The sequence below is a fragment of the Blennius ocellaris genome (genome assembly GCF_963422515.1).
Source record: "Blennius ocellaris genome assembly, chromosome: 21".
Classification (NCBI taxonomy): domain Eukaryota; kingdom Metazoa; phylum Chordata; class Actinopteri; order Blenniiformes; family Blenniidae; genus Blennius; species Blennius ocellaris.
The window spans coordinates 2,155,609-2,178,584 of record NC_137670.1 but is presented as its reverse complement, the minus strand read 5'-3'; the positions used below and the strand labels follow the sequence as shown (position 1 = coordinate 2,178,584).

At 49.2% G+C, this 22,976-nt stretch overlaps 1 protein-coding gene across 1 annotated transcript; it reads left to right on the top strand.

The window, feature by feature from the left end:
• The first annotated feature begins 12,167 nt into the window (after window positions 1-12,167).
• On the top strand, window positions 12,168-22,503 carry fam171a2b (family with sequence similarity 171 member A2b). The gene is made up of 8 exons (XM_080517233.1): window positions 12,168-12,424; window positions 14,804-15,031; window positions 15,845-15,937; window positions 16,086-16,244; window positions 16,315-16,494; window positions 16,635-16,748; window positions 17,359-17,485; window positions 17,625-22,503. Exons 1-8 carry the CDS (start codon window positions 12,325-12,327, stop codon window positions 19,120-19,122), a joined length of 2,499 nt encoding a protein of 832 aa, XP_080373359.1. The 5' UTR covers window positions 12,168-12,324; the 3' UTR covers window positions 19,123-22,503.
• Window positions 22,504-22,976: the final 473 nt, after the last annotated feature.

Genomic DNA, 22,976 nt, shown 5'->3' with positions numbered 1-22,976 from the left:
TGTTGTTGTTGTGGAAATAAGCGGCACCACGTTCTCACTTACATTTACTACGAGCATGTGCTGCGCTCTGCCTGTGAGCTGCAGCGCCTCCTGTAAGGTTAACCTTTGACCTTTGGCCTTTAGACTTTAACCTTTAAACTTCAGACTTTAACCTTTAACCTTCATACTTTAACCTTTAACCTTCAGACTTTAACCTTCAGATTTTAACCTTTAACCTTCAGACTTTAACTTTCCGATTTTAACCTTTAACCTTCAGATTTTAACCTTTAACCTTCAGACTTTAACCTTTAACCTTCAGATTTTAACCTTTAACCTTTGGACTTTAACCTTCAGACTTTAACCTTCAGATTTTAACCTTTAACCTTCAGACTTTAACCTTTAACTTTCAGATTTTAACCTTTAACCTTCAGACTTTAACCTTCAGACTTTAACCTTCAGATTTTAACCTTCAGATTTTAACCTTCAGACTTTAACCTTCAGATTTTAACCTTTAACCTTCAGACTTTAACCTTCAGACTTTAACCTTCAGATTTTAACCTTTAACCTTCAGACTTTAACCTTCAGACTTTAACCTTCAGATTTTAACCTTCAGACTTTAACCTTTAACCTTCAGATTTTAACCTTCAGACTTTAACCTTTACCCTTCAGATTTTAACCTTTATAACTCTCTCTCTCTCTCTCTCTCTCTCTCTCTCTCTCGCTATATATATATATATATCTTGCTATATATATATATATAGCGAGAGAGAGAGAGATACTCACATTAGTGTCAAAGAGTTGCAGAGCTGCTGTCTCTCAGTGTTTCATTAATAACGAAGGTCCTCACTTCTCGCAGCAACATTAATCATTATTTTATATAACATGTTTTATGATCGTTAGCCGCTGAAGTGTTGCATTAATTCACGTTAAACAGACGTGACAATCGACTTCAGGAGCTCCGGATGTTGATGTTTTCCAGGTTTTAGCCTCTTTGTGAGCAGGCAGGTCACAGTCTGGTTCACACGTTAACTCGTTAACACGTTTCCACGTTTCCTGTGTTAAAAAAGGTACTTTTGGTTTTTATTCATGGGGAAAAAGAAAGAAAAAAAAAAGCCTGTTCAGTTTCAGGTCAGTTGACGGTTTTCCAGAAGCTTTTTACTCACGTGTTTTGTTCCTGTGTGGAAACCTGGTTATCCAGTGGAGCTTCACAGCAGTTCAGTACTTCAGGAGTTCAATCCGTCATATTTAGAGGAAAGTCCCCGAGGCGATCAATAAACCTTAAGTGGCTCCAGAAAGTAGAAACCGTCTCACAAATCTTCATCTGCCGGCTGGAATCACTCCTTTGACCTTGAAAACTTTCACTTCCTTTTTTCTTCCCGGGTTTCCTGTCGGCTTTCCTCTGCAGAGCTTCCAGCGACGCAACGCTGGGCGGAGTACAGACGAGACACCGCATCGTGAGGGAAGCCTTCGTAAAATCCACGATGAAGGGTCCCGATGAAGAGGATGAAGAGTTCTGATGGAGAGTCCCGATGAAGAGTTCTGCTGAAGAGTCCTGATGAAGGCTCCCGATGAAGAGTTCTGATGGAGAGTCCCGATGAAGAGTTCTGCTGAAGAGTCCTGATGAAGGCTCCCGATGAAGAGTTCTGATGGAGCATCCCAATGAAGAGTCCCGATGGAAAGTTCCGATGGAGAGTCCTGATGAAGAGTCTCAATGAAGAGTTCTGCTGAAGAGTCCTGATGAAGATTCCCGATGAAGAGTTCTGATGGAGCATCCCGATGAAGGTGAAGAGTCCCAATGAAGAGTCCCAATGAAGAGTCCTGACGAAGAGGATGAAAAGTCCCGATGAAGAGTTCTGATGGGGAGTCTCGATGAAGAGTCCTGATGGAGAGTCCCGATGAAGAGGATGAAGGGTCCTGATGAAGAGGATGAAGCGTCCCAATGAAGAAGGTGAAGAGTCTTGATGAAGAGGATGAAAAGTCCCGATGAAGAGTCCTGATGAAGGGTACCGATGAAGAGGATGAAGCGTCCTGATGAAGAGGATGAAGAGTCTTGATGAAGGGTACCAATGAAGACTCCTGGTGAAGAGGAGGAAGATTCCTGATGAAGACTCCCGATGAAGAGGATGAAGAATCCTGATGAAGAGGATGAAGCGTCCCAATGAAGAGGATGAAGAGTCTTGATGAAGGGTACCGATGACGACTCCTGGTGAAGGGTCCTGGTGAAGAGGAGGAAGACACAAATAAGACCTAATTTTAGAAGAGGGACGGCCGGGGGGGGAGGCAGGGGAGGGGTGGACCCTCGGGGACCCCGCGAGTCCCCCCCCCCCCCCCCAGGAGGTTTCCACAGCATAGAGCTTTACCCAGCTTTAACATGAGGCTACTCATTGTGTTGCTACGTGGACGAGCAAGCGAGCTACGATTGTTTTCATGGATTTTCTAACCCGGGATCTTTATGTTTCGCTCGAGCGGGTGACCTTCCAAGATGGCGGCGCTGTAGGCACGTCGTCATCTAGTGTTTATAGAAACTATGGGCGGGAGGCAGGAGAGGTGCACAGGTAGCAGTAAGGTGGTCATGGATACAGGCTACCCACATACCGATGTCGCGGAATCGGGACGCCCCCAGAAGTGGAGAAAGTTTTGTGGGTACCCTCGCCTCCGTTGCCGCGGGAACAAGTGAGGACGCCAGAACTCCACTTCAAATTACTTCGTCAAAATCTCTTCAGTGGTTCTTAAACGCGCCGGGCCGCCAGCGTGGAAATATCCCCAAATGAAAGTGATCCAATCGCAGAGCGAACTTCAAAGCTCCGGCGCAGAGGAGACTCGGGGAAAAGTGTCTGACCCAGAAACCGCCTGCCGATTCTTGTTTGTTGAGTTTTTTGTTTTTTTTGTTCACATCTGTTCACGACCGGCGACTCTGCCAGAGCCGCCCAACCACAACAAACACAACGCTGCCAAAAAAAAAAAAAAAACACGCGCAGGAACGATCCCCGCGGGGCGTCGGGGCAGGAAACCACAAGCACCCGTCCCGATCGAGGACGACGCTCTGGACTCTCTAGAGTAACTGTAACTAGAGTTACATGAGTTACTGGGATTATGAAGAAACGAGTTACTGTTGGGTTTTTTTTTTTTTTTTTAATGCTTCGCCTAAACTCTATGATTGTGATGGTGCTGTGACATATTAACTGAGCTGTCAACTCTGGAAGAAGCTCTAGAGGAAGATGCTCTATAATCTGATGTTAGGGGAGGGAGATGCTCTATAATCTGAATGTTGGAGGAGGAAGATGCTCTATAATCTGATGTTAGAGGAGGAAGATGCTCTATAATCTAGACGCTGGGGGAGGAAGATGCTCTATAATCTGGATGTTAGAGGATGGAGATGCTCTATAATCTGTGTTAGAGTAGGAAGATGCTCTATAATCTGTGTTAGAGGATGAAGATGCTCTATAATCTGATGTTAGAGGAGGAAGATGCTCTATAATCTGTGTTAGAGGAGGAAGATGCTCTATAATCTGTGTCAGAGGAGGAAGATGCTCTATAATCTGTGCCAGAGGAGGAAGATGCTCTATAATCTGTGTTAGAGGAGGAAGATGCTCTATAATCTGATGCTAGGGGAGGAAGACGCTCTATAATCTGATGTTAGAGGGGGAAGATGCTCTATAATCTGGTGTTAGAGGGGGAAGATGCTCTATAATCTGATGTTAGAGGGGGAAGATGCTCTATAATTTAGACGTTGAGGAAGGAAGACGCTCTACAATGACGATACATGCTAATGCTATTGCCACTTATCTGTGTGAGAAATACTGAGACTTTCACATTAAAAGTCAAATCTCTAGTAGATCTTCATCCTCAGAATGTAACTGAAACACTAAAACAGTCCCGAGTGACCTTTTTCTACCGTAAATTACATTTCGCTGCATAAATATTCACAAAACAAAACGTTGTCCTCGGACACACTTATCATTTAATAAACCATTTCGTCTTTCACATTATTGCGTAATCTGCTCCGGCAGGAAGCGGCGGCGGCGGCGGCGCCTCTCCTGACACGGCGTGTTTACGGTGTTTACGGTTCCACGTCGACGACCCGTCCAGATGTTCCAGGCTGTAAACGGCAGAGGCCTTGAGCCGGGTCGGGGCTGAGTTATCGCCCTCCGCCCCCCCCCCCGGGGGCTATTGATTTTGTGACAGACCCTGGAAAAGTGGCGGCGGCGGCGGTGGCGGTGGTTTGTGTGGCGTTCAGGAGCCGCATGTTAATGAGGCCACTGACAAAGACGGGCCTGTGCTCACAGGTTCCGCTAACCTTTGTGGAGAGCGCGGTTCTCCTTTGTCACCGCACTCGTCCTCGTCCTCGTCCTCGTCCACGTCCACGTCCTCGTCCTCGTCCGCGGCCGTGACATTCAACACGCCGGCTCTTCAGCGGGACCGCGCGGCACGCCGCCGTTTAATTTACCCCCGTCAAAAGCGGGATTACTGCAGACAATGGCGCCCGGGGAGGGATAACGCGCTCCGGTTTTGAGCGATTTCGGACGTCGTCATTTCACACCGCTGACATTTACGGCGGCGGAGGCGGCGCCGCCTCGGTGAAACGATGACAAGCGGGATGAAATTGCAATCTGCGAACGCTTGTCGCGGCGCCGTGGCGGCTGATGGGTCTCGTGTAAACCTGGAATTACGCCGCGGCGGCGGCGATAACGAGGCGGGAGGCCGAGGAGGAGCGGCGGGGAAATACTGGGAAACACGAACGTCTCCGAAGACAAACAGGAAGCGACTTCGTCTAAATGACTGCTTTTTAATTCAGCCATCAGTCATCCATTCATCATTCATCCATCCGTCAATCATCCATCCGTCAATCATCCATCCATCATTCATCATCTATCCATTATTCATCCATCCATCATTCATCCATCATCCATCCATCCATTCATCATCTATCCATTATTCATCCATCCATCCATCATCCATCCATTCATCATCTATCTATTATCATCCATCCATTATCCATCCATCATTCATCCATCCATCCATTCATCATCCATCCATTCATCTTCTATCCATTATCCATCCATCATTCATCCACTCATCATCCATTTGTCCATCCATCCATCCATCATCATTCATCATCCATCCATCCATCCATCCATAATCCATTTGTCCACCCATCCATCATCCATCCATTCATCATCTATCTATTATCCATCCATCCATCATTCATCCATCCGTCAATCATCCACCCATCCATTCATCATCCATCCATCCATTCATCATCCATCCATTATCCATCCATCCATTACCATACATCCCCCATCCATCCATTACCATCCCTCCCTCCCTCCATCCCTCCATCCTGTCTGTGGGGATGGAGGCAGACTGAACATTGACACTTCCCAGACTCGTCCATCACCTCCTATTTAATTACTCTTCCTGTGTGGATCAATACTTCCATCCCTCCGTTGGTCCGCATGTTATTTCTCCTGCTGTCATTTGATAGGAACTCCGTCCTTCACCGGAGACGGAGGGACGTCGCCGATGGATCATCGCTGACAGGAGCTTCGCTCCGTCTGGAGCTTCTCACTGAAGACCGGAGTGAACGAATAAGATGGAAAGAAATAGATCGACGTTCTGCAGGAATCTTTACTCTGATCAAAGCCTCAATTCAGCCTGACGACGGGAGATCAAAGCTTTTAGGGTCCGTGCACACCAAGAACCAGGTTCACCTGAACCAGATGTTTCTGGCCCGTCGTCCTCACCAAGAACCAGGTTCACCTGAACCAGATGTTTCTGGCCTGTCGTCCTCACCAGGAACCTGGTTCACCTGAACCAGATGTTTCTGGCCTGTCGTCCACACCAGGAACCAGGTTCACCTGAACCAGATGTTTCTGGCCTGTCGTCCTCACCAGGAACCAGGATCACCTGAAGCAGGAACCTGGTTCACCTGAACCAGATGTTTCTGGCCTGTCGTCCACACCAGGAACCTGGTTCACCTGAACCAGATGTTTCTGGCCTGTCGTCCACACCAGGAACCAGGTTCACCTGAACCAGATGTTTCTGGCCTGTCGTCCTCACCAGGAACCTGGTTCACCTGAACCAGATGTTTCTGGCCCTTCGTCCACACCAGGAACCTGGTTCACCTGAACCAGATGTTTCTAGCCTGTCGTCCACACCAGGAACCCGGTTCACCTGATCCAGATGTTTCTGGCCTGTCGTCCACACCAGGAACCAGGTTCACCTGAACCAGATGTTTCTGGCCTGTCGTCCTCACCAGGAACCTGGTTCACCTGAACCAGATGTTTCTGGCCCTTCGTCCACACCAGGAACCTGGTTCACCTGAACCAGATGTTTCTAGCCTGTCGTCCACACCAGGAACCTGGTTCACCTGAACCAGATGTTTCTGGCCTGTCGTCCACACCAGGAACCAGGTTCACCTGAACCAGATGTTTCTGGCCTGTCGTCCTCACCAGGAACCTGGTTCACCTGAACCAGATGTTTCTGGCCCTTCGTCCACACCAGGAACCTGGTTCACCTGAACCAGATGTTTCTAGCCTGTCGTCCACACCAGGAACCCGGTTCACCTGATCCAGATGTTTCTGGCCTGTCGTCCACACGAGGCGGTTTCAGAAGCGTGAAAACAGGTTTTTTTTTAACGCGGGTCCCAGAATGGGGAAATTCTAAAACCCCGGCTCGTCGGCGAAGACGCGGTCTGTGATGTCATCAAATCGCCGTAGAAGCTACTGACGGAGGAGCAGCAGTGTAGACCTATAGAACTAGAGTTATATTTAGGTTTACGAGCAGGAATCTACTCCTAAAGTTCTATGTACTCTGTTGTTTTCTGCGTTTTTGGCGTGTTTGGTGAGTCACAGCGCCCCTAAAGGCCTGGCAGGTGTACTACATGTCCTGAAGTGACGTGTGGACGGAGGTTTATTGGTAAAAGTCTGGGGGGGACAAAAGATCGGGGGGGGGGGGGGGTTTCGTCATGTGGATTGAACCCTTAGAGAGAATCTCCCTGAAGGCTTTCGGTTCGGTGGGGGCATTCCAAGGTGTCGAATCCCGGGAGCCTCAACCAATCGGTGACTGGTGGAGGGAGGGGGGGGTGGAGAAAGGGTGGAGGATTTGCTTGCACGGTGCCGCAGTGGCATCAGGACCCCCTGCTGGGTGAGAAACTCAGGGACAAATAAAGATTGTCTTCCATGAGAAATGAAGCGAGTTTCTGGGATCTGGTGAGAATAACCATCGGGGTGACGGGGTTGACGGGGTGTTCGGGTGGAGGCCTGGTTGGAGCAGAACTGACGCAGCGTGTCAGCAGGAGCGCCGCAGCCTCGGCGTCCTGCAGCAGGTGTGAAGGTCACCTGGAGACTCGTGTTTTAATCAAAGACCAAACGGCTAAAAATAACTCTTCCCCCCCGGCGGACATGACACCCAGACTCAAGGAGCCGCCAGCCTGCTTAGCGGACACGCGTTAATTACACACACACACACACACACACACACACACACACACACACACACACACACACACACACACACACACACACACACACACGTCTCATCTTGTCTCTTTGCTGCTTTTCACCCTTTGTGGTCATTCCAGTGGTTTTGTGTCTGTTTGGACTCGCCCGCTTTAGATTTATTGGTTTATTTCTCGTTCTATTGACTTTTTTGGTTATTTTATTTGTTCATTTATTACATTACTATTCCACTTTGTGCCTCTTCATGATCACGTTGTTTTCTCTCAGGCATTTCAATCCTCATTATGTGTTTTGGTTTTGTTTGTTTTGTGGGTCGTTTTGAAATTTGGTAGAAATGTAGAAAAGCCTGCAGCTTTTGTTTATTTGTATTATGTGTTTAGTTAATTAATATCCTATGAAAGCCAGGAGGCAGACTCTATTAGACTTATTTTTTCCTTTCTGCTCCTTTTCATTCAAATTTATAAGATACATTTTTTTCCTTGATGTTATTGAATGTTTTATATTAAAACAGAATGATATAAAAAAAAATTAAAAGGAAAAGTGTATCCAAAAACAAGGCATTAACATGTTTAGATACACAATCAGTCATTTATTATTATTCTTAAGAACAATTACCCAAAAAAAGTAGACCAAATGGACAATGAAGAAAAAAAACTACAAAAACTATACAAAAGTAAGGAAATAAGTAAAACACGTTTATAAAACCAAAACAGAAATCATTCATCTTGACTGTTTTTATTCTCCAAATCAAAACAACGAGGGCGGGAGCCTCTTTTATTAAATAATAATAATAATAATAATCTGAGCGAAGAGGGGAAGGAAAGTTTCAGAGTAAAGAGATTAGAACGATCTGGTTATTTTAACAAGAAGAAACCCTGAATTCAAAAAAGGGAATGTCAGATATTGAGATTTCTGTTTATTTAGTGACACGGTAACAGAAGAATAAAACAATAACGGGACGCGCTTTTACTGGATTTGTGACGTTTATCAACAGATCAGCAGCGCAAACAACAATAATTCTAAATCTGTGCGGGTCCTAATAATACCGTTAATCGTGGGAGAGGTGCTGGAATATATAGTGGGAGTGGAAACGAGCGTCTGTCGGGAGGAAATAGCTGGACTTGTTGTTTTTAGTGGGAATTCTGGCTCAAACGACTTAAAACTCATGGAGTCTTTAGTTAAGCTGAGTTTAATTCTTGAACTAATATTACCGAGTCTAATTGATTAATCAATTCTGGATCTATGGATGGAAATTGAAGTTGAGACTCATAAAAAGAGAAAAAGACAGAGTAAATAAGGCCCCCCCCCCCCCAGATCCCCCCAGATCCCCCCTTAATTCCCGGTATTACGCGTGAAGCTGCCTGACGTCACGGCCGCCGTGCCGGTAAACCCGCCAGATCCGTGATTCTACATCGGATAAATGGAAGCAATAATTGGATATGAAACATTTGCTTTTGGCTCCGATTCGGCGTCGAAACAGAAATAATCTATAGAGAGAGAACATCTGGAGAACATCTGGAGCTCTTATGAGTGAAAACGGTTGTTTTTTTTTTTGTTCAACCCAGTTATTACCAGACGTGAAATTGCAAAAGACCGGAGCCGTTATTGAGTTGAGGCAGATTGAGAACGGTCTCAGTAGGGATCAATAGCATCCAATCCCCCCCCCACCCCCCCAGCCCCCACCTCCCCAAAGACTTAGACTTTAAATCATTTGTTCATAAAAGGGGGATTATCCAAATCTGGAAATACATTAACTAGTAGGATAGATTACCTCAAACTACCAATTATCTGCCATATTTCATATTTGTCAGAAATGTTATTAGTCGGTGTAAATCCCCCCCCCCAACCCCCCTCCACCCCCCCAGGGGGGAGGAGGTGAGGGTGGCATCCCCCCATCGCGTCCCTCACAGCCTGGAGCGCCGGGTGCTGATGGTGAGGATGGGGTGGTGGTGGAGGGGTGGTGGGGGGGGGTGGGGGGCTTTGACAAGTGCATTGTGACAAAAGGTCACAAACAGCAGGAGAAGGAGCTGCTCAGCTCCGCACTGCCCCCTGCTGGCCGCTCCGCCACCATGCAGCCGTCAAACTGCCGCTGCAGAAAAACAAATAGAATCTAAATCAATTCAAAAAATATTTTTTATTTAGAAATATCAAGGGACTCAACATTTAAAAGCTTGATTTTTTTTTTTTAAGTGACGTCATAGAGACAAATTGAATAAATCAGCCACAATCGAATGAAAAGGGACACAAAGACGCCAAATATTTGAAAATTTACACCAAAAAAACAACATAAACTATGTAAAAGCACTATAATGAATTATAATGAGAATAATCAGTTCTATCTATCTATCTATCTATCTATCTATCTATCTATCTATCTATCTATCTATCTATCTATCTATCTATCTAGTTCATGTTTCTCTGTCGCCCCCTCCTGGTGAAAGATATAATCACCTCTCTCAGTTTCATGACAAACGATTCACGACTCGTTCAAACAGTTTGAAGATAAAATCTCAGTTCTTCTTCCAGGTTGTGACTCTGACTTCTGGATCTATAATCCGTTAATCCGGTGAGTCTATATGATCTCTTGTATCTTTGTTTAGAGAGTTTGTGAGTCGATAGGATGAGATTATGATCTGAGAGTCCCGGCGACAGATTAGAGGTTCAGCTGCTTCCATCTGCTTTGTTTTGAAAATAGAAGATCTGTTGTTGTTGTTGTTGTTGGACTGAAAACTGGTGGGAAAATAAAAGTTTGGGTTCAAACAGTCACAGAATAAAAAAAAAAGCCTCCAGAAGTTTCTGAGCTGAGAGGCGTTTCGTCCTGCTTCATCCTGATAATCCTCCGCCTCCGCAGAGCTCCACTCTCCCCGTGTGAAACAAACTAACGATCTGGAGCTCCGTCACCACCTGCCTCCATCACCACCTGCCTCCATCCACAACCAGCCTCCATCACCACCAGCCTCCGTCTACAACCAGCCTCCATCCACAACCACCAGCCTCCATCCACAACCCGCCTCCGTCACCACCAGCCTCCATCACCACCTGCCTCCATCCACAACCAGCCTCCATCACCACCAGCCTCCGTCACCACCGGTCTCCATCACCACCAGCCTCCGTCTACAACCAGCCTCCATCCACAACCCGCCTCCGTCACCACCTGCCTCCATCACCACCTGCCTCCATCACAACCAGTCTCCATCATCACCAGCCTCCGTCACCACCAGCCTCCATCACCACCTGCCTCCATCACCACCAGCCTCCATCCACAACCAGCCTCCATCACCACCTGCCTCCGTCACCACCAGCCGCCATCACCACCTGCCTCCATCACCACCAGCCTCCAACCACAACCAGCCTCCATCACCACCAGCCTCCATCACCACCAGCCTCCGTCACCACCAGCCTCCATCACCACCTGCCTCCATCCACAACCAGCCTTCATCGCCACCAGCCTCCAACCACAACCAGCCTCCATCACCACCAGCCTCCATCCACAGCCAGCCTCCGTCACCACCCGCCTCCATCACCACCAGCCTCCATCCACAGCCAGTCTCCATCACCACCAGCCTCCATCACCACCAGCCTCCATGTACAACCAGCCTCCATCACCACCTGCCTCCGTCACCACCAGCCTCTGTCACCACCGGTCTCCATCACCACCAGCCTCCGTCACCACCAGCCTCCATCCACCACTAGCCTCCAACCACAACCAGCCTCCGTCACCACCAGCCTCCAACCACAACCAGCCTCCATCCACAACCCGCCTCCATCACCACCAGCTTCCGTCACCACCAGCCTCCATCACCACCAGCCTCCGTCACCACCAGCCTCCATCACCACCAGCTTCCGTCACCACCTGCCTCCATCACCACCAGCCTCCATCCACAACCAGCCTCCGTCACAACCAGCCTCCAACCACAACCAGCCTCCATCACCACCAGCCGCCGTCACCACCAGCCTCCGTCACCACCAGTCTCCATCACCACCAGCCTCCATCCACAACCAGCCTCCAACCACAACCAGCCTCCGTCACAACCAGCCTCCAACCACAACCAGCCTCCGTCACCACCAGCCTCTTTTTTAATAAAAGAAAAGTTTAGTAAAAGAAAAGAAGTGACTGTGAGATGAGAGGTGATGAGAAAAGACATTTTAAATGAGAGAAACTAAACGACAACAGAGACACGGAATTAAAAAAATACCTAAGTTGTTTAATTTTGTTTATTTATTTGTATTTATTTATTTATTTATTATTATTATTTTATTTATTCATTAATTTTTTATTTATTTACGTTGTATGGTTTATTTGTTTTTTGTGTTTATTTATTTATTTGCGTTTTGTTTATTGCTTATTTGTTTCTATCTATCTATCTATCTATCAATCTATCTATCTATCTATCTATCATCTATCTATCTATGTATCTATCCATATACATGTCTATCTATCTATCTATCTATCTATCTATCCATATCCATGTCTATCTATCATCTATCTATCTATCTATCTATCTATCTATCTATCTATCTATCTATCTATCTATCTATCTATCTATCTATCTATCTATCTATCTATCTATCTATCCATCTATCCATCGTCAGCGTGCAGTTGAAGCTGCAGTTCCTCGGACGACCAGCAGGGGGCAGCATCGCCTCTCCTTCAGCCTCAGACAATACAAACAAGGCGAGTCTCAGCAGCGGCGGCGGCGGCGCGGATCCAGTCCGAGGATCCAGTCTGCGGATCAGGGGTCTGTGGATCCGGGGTGTGGGGACACCGGTCAGCGCATCCACACCCAAGCACCGAGGAGGACCCCCGTCGGTCGCCGTGCGGAGCGGCTCGGAGCACCGACACACCCCGGGCGGAGCAGCCTGGAGGAGATGTAGCCGCTGCAGGATGCCTGCGATCCGCGTCTCCCGTGTGCTGGTCTGGGTCGGGGTCTGCGCGCTGTGGGAGGCCGTGTGGGCCAAGGCCGTCCCGGACCAGGCCGCTTTCGGTGAGACAACGACCCGGGGGGAGACCGAGGGAGGGGCGGTGGTGGAGGTGGAGGAGGAGGGTGGAGGGAGGAGGGAGGAGGAGGAGGAGGGGGTTTATTGCTTTTGTGCAGAAAAGCGTCGATGCTCTGCAGCAATGCGACCTGGATGCAGGGTGGAGGGGGTGGAGGAGGATGGGTGGAGGGGGGGGGGGGGGGGGGGGGGTGGATGGTTCTATCTCCCACCTGACATCAGGTCTGGAGGTGTGATGGTGGAGCAGGCCTCCCCTCCAAACCAGACCTGGTCCCTGGAAACCAGACCTGCATGTGAGCCATTGTTGATCATCCTCACCATCATCATCATCGTCATCTTCGTCTTCATGCCTGGAGGAGTCGGGCTCTGCGGAGACGAGCCACCAGCGTTATGTAATCTGGATACATTATTCACGCCTGCCTGGACGGTCACGGCGTGACCCCGAGTACATTTACTCGAGTACATTTACTCGAGTACACCGCGGTGGCGTGCAGTGGGGACTCCGGTCCGGATCAAACTGTGGGGATGTGAACGCAACCGTGAACCCCTGATGGAGGGACGCCGGAAGAGGACGAGTGTCCCCTGAAGACGGGAGGCGTCTCCTCCCAGGACAACCTGGAGCCGCCAAAACGGATGAAACGTTACTTATTTAAAACGTTTAAAAAAAATTGTCTCTATCCTTGCAAATGAAAATGGCTGAATGAGACATTCAGGTGCAAAAATACAGCGAAATGTAAACAAATATTTATATTATATATTTATATTTGTAACCGGTGGAACCAAAATCAGCGCCGGTCCTCCCCTTCGTCAGTCCCTCGTAGAAATATGAGACAAAAACATGAGATTCAGTGCGGATATGTTGTACGGCAGGTGGTCGGTGTCAAATACAGGCACCTTGAAAACAAAGAAATGGGATAAAAAATAGAATTTTAGAGAGAAATAAATTCACAAATCATGTTTTAAAGGGGCTCCTGTCACATTAAGGGGGGGTTGAGCCCCCCCACATACACACACCCCGCCCCCCTGCTGATAGAGATTTTCCTCTGGTCAGGCCCGGATGGCAGAGTTACGTGATGCACCTGAACGCATCGTCCATGTATGATCCAGCGTGGAGACACATGGTGCACTTCATTAAAAATCACAGCGCGTCTGGAGAACCGCAGGGCTGTGAGAGGATGTGGCGGTGTGGACGAGGCTCAACAGCAACAACAACAACAATAACAACAAGGCGGCTTTTAGAGAGTCGGCCTGTAACCATGGCAACGTCCCCCAGCGTGACCCACATCCAGTGTCCGGGAAGAGAGGAGAGAAACAAAATGTACCGCAGCTGAAAAACACTCTCTGTGTTTGTGTGTGTGTGTGTGTGTGTGTGTGTGTGTGTGTGTGTGTGTGTGTGTGTGTGTGTGTGTGTGTGTGTGTGTGTGTGTGTGTGAGTGAGTGAGATGACTTCAGACTGCCTCATCATCATCATCATCATCATTGTAACTGTAATCCTCCTCCACAGGAAACGATTACTGAGTGCAGTCTCACTCGTTTTTGTTTACAAAGTGACACAAATTGTTGTTTTCTCAAATTAATAAACAACGTTAAAAAACATAAACTACACTCATTTTTAAAGTTTTCAATTTACTTTTGATAATTTAGATATTTAGTTACTTTATTAGAGTCGTGTTACTTTTAAGTTACATTAGTAGAGGAAGATGCTCTATAATCTGATGTTAGAGGAGGAAGATGCTCTATAATCTGATGTTAGAGGAGGAAGATGCTCTGTAATCTTGTGTTAGAGGAGGACGATGCTCTATAATCTGGATATTACAGGACGAAATGCTCTATAATCTGGATTGGAGGAGGAATATGCTCTATAATCTGATGTTAGAGGAGGAAAATGCTCTATAATCCAATGTTAGAGGAGGAAGATGCTCTATAATCTGATGTTAGAGGAGGAAGATGCTCTATAATCTGGTGTTAGAAGAAGATGCTCTATAATCTGATGTTAGAGGGGGAAGATGCTCTATAATTTGATGTTAGAGGAGGAAGATGCTCTATAATCTGATGTTAGAGGAGGAAGATGCTCTATAATCTGATGTTAGAGGAGGAAGATGCTCTATAATCTGATGTTAGAGGAGGAAGATGCTCTATAATCTGATGTTAGAGGAGGAAGATGCTCTATAATCTGATGTTAGAGGAGGAAGATGCTCTATAATCTGATGTTAGAGGAGGAAGATGCTCTATAATCTGGATGTTAGAGGAGGAAGATACTTTCACTGTAACTAACTAGTTGCACTACTCTAAACCAGTAATCAGTTACTTGTGGCGTCTTGGTAAACCTTGGTTATTAAACGTGAGTCTTTGACCTTTTGTTTCCTCAGAGGTTCAGATTAAAGTCCAGGTGTTCGACAACAGCGACTTGTCCCCGCTGGCCGGCGCTCAGGTGGACGTCCACGGGAATCAGACCGTCTTGGCGTCCAGCCAGGCCGGCGGCGACGGCGTGGTGCGGCTGAGCTTCTCGTACCGAGCAGGGAGCTGGGTCATCATCACCGCCTCCAAACACGACTACGTCACCAACTCAGTGCCCTGGCACTCCAGCCGCATCCCCCGTGAGTCTGGTCACTCCTCCACCCTCCCCTCCGGCATCACCTCCACCCTCACCTCCATCATCACATCCACCCTCACCTCCATCATCACATCGACCCTCAAATCCATCATCGCCGCCACCCAAACCTCCATCATCACCTCAATCATCACATCCACCCTCACCTCCATCATCACATCCACCCTCACGTCCATCATCATCTCCACCCTCACATCCGCCCTCACCTCCGTCATCACATTCACCCTCACATCAACCCTCAAATCCATCATCATCTCCACCCTCACCTCCGTCATCACATTCACCCTCACCTCCGTCATCACATTCACCCTCACCTCCATCATCACATCCACCCTCACCTCCATAATCACCTCTACCCTCACATCTACCCTCAAATCCATCACCACCTCCACCGAAACCTCCATCATCACCTCCACCTTCATCTCCATCATCACATCCATCATCACCTCCACCCTCACCTCCATCATCACCTCCACCCTCACATCTACCCTCAAATCCATCATCACCTCCACCCAAACCTCCATCATCACCTCCACCCTCACATCTACCCTCAAATCCATCATCACCTCCACCCAAACCTCCATCATCACCTCCACCCTCACATCTACCCTCAAATCCATCATCACCTCCACCCAAACCTCCATCATCACCTCCACCCTCACATCTACCCTCAAATCCATCATCACATCCACCCTAACCTCCATCATCAGATCCACCCTAACCTCCTTCATCACCTCCACCCTCACGGCCATCATGTTACTGGTGTATTTAACACTGTTTCGCCTGGTTGGTGTTTCAGTCTACGCCTCCGTCAGCTTGTACCTGCTGGTGCAGAGACCAGGAACCCTGATCCTCTACGATGACGTCCTCCAGGTGTTGTCGGGCTCTCCAGGTAATCCAGATGTTCTTTCCTGCTTCGCTGTTGCAGAAACTGAACTATTAGTCAGAGTTCAGGTTGACTTTAATCCAGAACCGTCTTGTTGCTGGTCTTGTTGCTGGTCTTGCTGCTGGTCTTGACTCTGGTGGTTTGTGTCTCTCAGGAGCTCGTAACCAGCCGCTGGTGCAGCTGCAGAGGAAGTCCATCCAGCTGCCGGCCGGCTCCAACTACACGTCGCTGTCGGCGGCGCTGACCACGGCCCGGAGCCAGTATGAGATCGGGGGCTTCCCGTTCCTGCTGGGCCAGGAGACCAACAGCTCAGGTGGGTCCCTCAGACCCTGACCCGGCTCCTCCGCGACCCTGCTTATAGCAGCCGGCGCTTCTGGTTCCAGGTGCAGAGACAGGCTGGACCGACCTGACGGCGCTGGCGGTGGTCAGCATCCAGCTGCTGGACAGAGACGGCGGCACCGTCCAGGTCTCTGACCCGATCCACGTCTCGGTGCCGCTGCCGTCCGACACTCGGAACCGGGCGGCCACAAGCGTCCCGGCCTGGCTGTACCAGCCCCGGACTGGTGAGACCAACGTCTGAACAGTCACTGAGGGTTAATCCCATCCTGGAGGAGATCATAGAGCATGTTCCTCCTCTATTAACTCACATCTTCCCATTGAGAATTGTTGGATTATCCGGTGATGGTTCTGTGGCTCCCTGCAGGACTTTGGGTTCGCAGCGGGACGGGATACATCAAGAAGGACGGTTCTCAGTTCGTGTGGAACGTTGTGGTTCCTCAGATGGGTTACTGGCTGGCTGCCTTCCCGTCGTCCTCAGGTAGCGTCCTCCCTCACTCCCTTCAGTGTCGGTTGTTGCGCGGTGCAGACCCCCTGCCGTGAGCATGTTGGACATATAGCTCCGCTTTCTCCAGAAATAAAAAGTCATTCAAACATACAATCAATCCCTCACGTGGTGCGAAACACAGAGCAGGTCCAGTCCCGGTTGACGAGTCATGTCCATTTCTGGACGTAGCTTTCAGACGAAGTCGGACTCTGGATCGTCCCCCGGGGACCGTTTGACTCGGGCAGGAAGCTGCACTCAACTTAAAAGCCTCGCGTACCAGATGTCCTGTAAATATAGAAGAGCTCGCAACGAGAATGATGGACGCCATGCTTCTCCTGATAAACGAGTTTAGTGCTTCCGAACCCGAACCAACCACATGCTGAGTCGAGGACGCAACAGTGTTTTCCCAGTAAAACTGGCCTATTGCCCAAAGTCAGGCGTCGGTATGCAACAACTGATCGGTCACTTTGAATCAGGTGGCGGATCTGTGGTTCTATCATGAAGTGCATGTTTGTGACTTATTTACGAAACACATCTACCGATGTTTAGCCGCGCAAGAACGATAGAGTTGAAATGGAACGTGACGTTCTGTGCCGTCTCGCAGGGTTCGGTCTTTCTCACCCGGGCCTGAGGGACATCACCACCTACCACACCCTGTTCCTGCTGTCCATCCTGGGCTCGCTGGCCCTGCTGGTGCTCATCCTGCTCTGCGTGCTGCTCTACTACTGCAGGTGTGGCGAGCGTAGGACACGGCTCTCACTTTGAGATTTCTGTTTTAAACTGTTCGATTTGGTTTGATTTGATTTGGCAATCACAGCTTCCAGCGCTTCGTTGTTTTTGTTGTCCGACCTCCCTCTGTTTACCTTCCAGGCGGAAGTGTCTGAAGCCTCGTCGGCAGCAAGGCAAGCCCCACATGTCCAATCTGAACGGCGCCAAGAGGGACCAGGGCACGTCCACCTCGCGCCTCAATCTCATCTGCGGAGGCCACGTTGAGTCGGGACCCTCCAATGACAAATCCGAAATGTCTCCGTCGCGGGATTACCAGAATTCCAAAGACGACTTGACCAAGCACGTCCCTGCTCACATGCTGCGGCACTCGAAGGGAAAAAACGCCTCCGGTTCTCAACGGGGAGAGAGTTTCCCCATGAAGGTGACCAGAGCGACAGAAACCAACAACCTGGACAACCCTCTGCTGCACGACGACTACAGCCGGAGCTACAGCCCCAAAGAGGGAAAAGAGTCCGACTATCACAGGAACCACAATGCCAACGACAATCGAGGGTACTCCTCCGACCCGCCGTCGCCTCCTCGCTTCCAGGGCTACGTGCCGAGCCAATCCGACAAGCCTCCGGAATACTCTGCGGCGGCGGCGGACAGCCTGGCGCGGCCCACCTCCCTGAACACCCAGCCGGGACAGATCATCTTCTGCAGCTCCATCGACCAGATGAAGGAGAACATGTACAGGAGCATGGTGCCCACCCTGGTCATCCCCGCCCACTACATGCGCCTGCCGTCCGAGTTCTCCGGTAAAGACGGCAAAGACCCGAAGGAACAAGACAAAGACGGGGCCCAGATGGGCGGAGGCTCGCATCACCACCACCACCACTCCCAGAAACAGGGCCAGCAGCAGCAAGGCGGCTCCCAGGGCGACGACTCCGAGGAGCCCAGCTGGGCGTCCGACTCCTCCGGGGGGCCCGTGACCATCCCGGTGCTCTTCAATGACTCCACCATGGCCCAGATGAACGGCGAGCTTCAGGCTCTGACGGAAAAGAAGCTGCTGGAGCTGGGCGTGAAGCAGCACCCGCGGGCCTGGTTCATCTCCCTGGACGGACGCAACAACGCGCACGTCAGACACTCCTACATCGATGCCGGAAACGACCTGAGCGGCGGCGGAGGCGGCAGCTTCGGAGGCGTGTTCGGAGGCGGGTCCAGCGGCATTCCACGGGACGTCAACCTCGAGCCGCCCCTGGAGGCACAGGAGCGGAAGTCGGGCGTCAACCGGAAGGGAAAAGACGAGCGCTGGGGCACGGGGGGAAGGAAGAGCCACGGGGTCGGCGGCGGCGGAAAGAGCTACTCCAAGCTGGCCTACCCGGACCACAGCGAGCCCAGCAGCAGTGAGGGACGCCCGGTCTCGCCCGAGGAGAACTCCCTCACCCCTCTCCTGGATGAAGGCCCGTCCTCCAGGGGATCCACCATCCCGAGGAGAGGGCGCAGCCGGGTCAACAGCAGCCGCAGCAGCAACAGCGAGAACCGCCGCGACTCCATGACCAGTCCCGAGGACGACCCCGACGACAAAGACGAGAACAAGAAGAGTCCGTGGCAGAAGATCGAGGACCGGCCGCTCATGGTCTTCCACCCCAGGAAGTGATCTTCGTTCATTCACACTGGACCTTTTCAGAACGGTTGGAGGGGGGGGGGGGGGGTTCAGTGAGGTTTCACCGACGGAGGTCACGCCAAGCACAACCACTGCTCCACCGCTCCGTCGTTTATGCTCAGTCGATCACTTGTAGACTAAAACTTGTCCCGTCACGTCACTGAACCACCGTCTGAGCCATCGCATATACTGACTGTGGAAATAGCCATTTAATAGAGCAAAATATAAGAATAGAGCACTTAACTTGTGATTTGATAACCGATTGGTTGATACTAAAGTATTTGGAATAGGTTCCATTTTTTTTTTTTTTTTTTTTTAAGTGACCGACGGGACTGATTGCACAAAGTGTCACACCGATGGTCGCAGATGTGAACTTGTGCTTTCTTGTCTTGCTTCCCTGTAGTTATGACGAGTTCTCTTTACAGGAAACAGCTGCCCAACGCCTAAACGCCAAGGGATCAAATCAGCTGTACTCTTCTTCTTCTTTTTTTTTGTGCTTTTTTTCCCCATGTGCCCCTGTGAAGTACAACATGTATTTTGCTCCTTCAGGGACGTACTTGAATTCCTACCTGTGCCGTGTTCATGTGTTGCAGTTACTTTTCCCAGTAGTGATGATTTGAGGTCCGTTTCATCCCTGCTGTCGTCCATTTCTCGCGGTGGACAACGGAACCGTTCTGCCAAAAGTTTTTTCTGCCTATCTCCTCTTGTTGAGACTTTTTTGGGCCAGCAGAGACTTCTTTGCGATTATCGCCGTGTAAATAGATCCCAGGCACTTGGAATAGGAAGGTTGCATGCATATGAATGTATGAAATACCCCGAGAGGCTCCTCCCCCACAGTCCTTCAGGCGAGCACCCCCCCCCCCCCCCCCCCCCCCCCCACCCCCCCCTCACCCAAAGGCCAAGAAAGCAGGACAGGCATGAACAGAATCACCACTTGACTTGAAGACCTGAAGGACATTCCGTTATCTCCGAACTCGGAATTCAGAGTTGTTCTCGGATTAAAAAGTTTTAGAAGCTCCGCCCCTTTTCTTAGTGTAACCAGCTTTACTGGACACGTTGCTTTCTATACACCTTTAAATGTTCTGAACTGGGAATTCCTAACTCAGAGTGTCGACTTTTGGGAGGGTTCCAGTTGGAAACGGCAGATTGTAGACCGTAGCCCTGAACGCTGACGACCCTAGCGTGTAACTCCCGAATCCGAACCAACAACTTCCAACCTTTGACATCGGTTCTCCCGGAACAGCTGGGAATGCCGAGTTCCCAGATATCTGGAACGCACCCCCCCCCCCCCCCCCCCCATCTGATATCCCGCTGAGATCCCCCGGGCCTGCACCACCTCTCTCCTGCAAGTGCCTTCTTTCACACATAGGACGGAGTGACCGGCGTGCCGCCGCCCCTCGCGACCGGCGGGCCCTGACGAGCACACTGCACCGTGGTAACGACACGCCGCACTCTGGGGAGCATGCCTCGCAAACCTTACCACTTTCCTCGCGGCTCGTACGTCCTTGGATATCGTCATTTCTTCTATCTATCCTCTTTTTCACCAAAACCTGTAAAATGCTACGATGAATTATGAGATTTTATGTGTATACGACGTGCATGTTAGACTAGGGTGTTTTTAAGCGAGAACCTTTTTGCTTCTTTTGGAATTGATCAAGATAATATCTTTTTTTTTTAAGCACAAAAAAAAACTAAATGTGACTCGCACTTGTGCTGCCAAATGAACTTGGTTATACGGAGAAACGCGGACTTCCCCCCCCCCCCCCCCCCCCCCCCCTCCCCCACAATCCAGCTGTAAGAAAATTCACTTCCGGTCGTAAATGTTTACAACGATGACATTCTGACCAACCGCGCTCCCGCCCGCCGCCACGAGCTTCACCACTGCCGACTTCACGCACATCAGCAGCTCTCCGGGCGAAGCTCTGCCGCTCTGTCGTTCTGTCGCCGGCCAACCGCGAGACCGAATCTGAGCGGACAACCGCAGTTCATTGTTATTGGGTTTTTTTTTAATCATTACTGTCCATCGGAACGCTGCAAGGCGCCGCTCTGATCACCATACTACTGATTGTCGTGTGTGCTGTTATATACAAATGTTTGTGACAATCTCATGTTTTGAAGGAGATAAATCATAATTAAACACTACTTTTTAGGGGGTTTTTTCTTTTCTTTTTGGGAAGCTACTTTCAATTCGCAGCATTAACGAGCTCATAAACTTCTTTCATGTCCCATCAGCCTGCCAATTTCCATCAAAATCCACAAAGGTTTTTTTTTGTTACCAACCTCCTGTTGGTAATCCAACCTAGACTTTGAAGCGCGCGTACTTTTATAATCATTGAGGAGTTCCTTCAGCGTTCTCTCTCAGTTTAAATGTTAGTTCTCCTCGCATCGGTACGTTGGTTAATGAGCAGCGGTGGCCAGGAGGTTGGAAGGAAGCTGGATCGGAAGCCGCTCGGTTCGGTTCAAGGACGCGTGGCGAGGGATCGTCCAAACGTCCAAATGAGAGGAAACACAGCCTTGTGAGTCTGACTTCCTGTCGCTTCACGTTTCTTCTTCATGTGTTCACTCCGTCTCTCCGTCGGCGGCTCCACAGCTCTGCTACGATTCGGTGGTTTCATGTAGAAAGATTCTTTTTTTTGATGCCGTTTGATTTGTATGGAAAAGGTGTGATTCTGAGCCCTTCAGCCAGGATTCCTTGGAGATCTCTAAAGTCACAGTGAAGGTGATTCAGACCTTATGACTGGTAGAAAGAGTCACTTTTCAGTGAATTGACTCTACCGACTGTGGAAGCCGGAGTCCTCGGGGAGGGAAAATGATTTTATGCTAAGAGGACGTACTCGCCGGCGGAGGGACAACACGGAAAGACTGATGGTGATTCGTTCGGCGCACAATACTGACAAATGAACGTTCGGCTAATGTGAAGTAGTAGAAAATTAACTTTTAAACCTCCTGCAATGGAAATCAGTGAGGATACGTCTACAAAAGTGGCATAAATACTGTAAGATAGTAATAAAAAAGGTTGTGAGTATGAAGACATGAAGCGGTTTGGTTGTGTAGGAGTTGGTCCGTCACCGTTCGGCAGCTGTGGATGGATCTGGAGTCGGTGGCCTCCAGATCCAACCGTCCACAACTGTCTCGTAGGAGGACGCACGGCGTGAATTCCCTCATGAGTTGTGCTCTTCCTGCTTTGTTTCTACTCGTTTTCTTCTCTGTAGGTTTTGTGAATCTCGTGTTTCCGGTTTAGTAGCGGTGATGACACTTTGACCGGAGCTGCAGGACTTCATCTCACGCAGTCAAACATCGGCTTCACCGACCCGGCCGGTCGCTCGTACACTGTAAATCGGTTCTTTCTGTACATGAGACGAAATAGAAATAAATCTGTTCCCACGTTCTGTCTGTGTCGGGATTCTTTTAGGAAATACGGTCGACTATTCACAAACCGTTTGACTTTGGTGGATTTAAACTGAATAGGCAAGATTAATTATGAAGGTCACAACAGATGTACGACGACATGAATAAATGAGAAAAGTAACAAATATGATAAAACAAACAATTCAGGGAATACAAGAATAAATCATTTGCTCTGGATGGATTAAAAACGTTCAGAACTTTGACAGCTAATAAAAAGGAAACTGGTCGACAAATCAAAAAATTGTACTGACTTGTTGAGCAGAAGTGTCTCCTCTTTCGTTTAATCATGTTGTGAAGCCGATACGATATTCACCTTCAGAGGAGATAGCGTTTGGTGGGCATTTTTAGACGAAAATCTTGTTTTAAAAGGCAAACTGTGGACTTCCTGTTGGATTTAGGTCAGGGGTGTCAGCTCATGATTTTTTTTGGTCATGATGAGA

Coding starts and splice junctions, on each gene's coding strand:
- fam171a2b (XM_080517233.1), top strand. CDS start 12,325: ATGCCTGCGATCCGCGTCTCCCGTGTGCTGGTCTGGGTCGGGGTCTGC. Junction 16,749..17,358: donor TGCCTTCCCGTCGTCCTCAG/GTAGCGTCCTCC, acceptor GCCGTCTCGCAG/GGTTCGGTCTTTCTCACCCG. Junction 17,486..17,624: donor GTGCTGCTCTACTACTGCAG/GTGTGGCGAGCG, acceptor TTTACCTTCCAG/GCGGAAGTGTCTGAAGCCTC.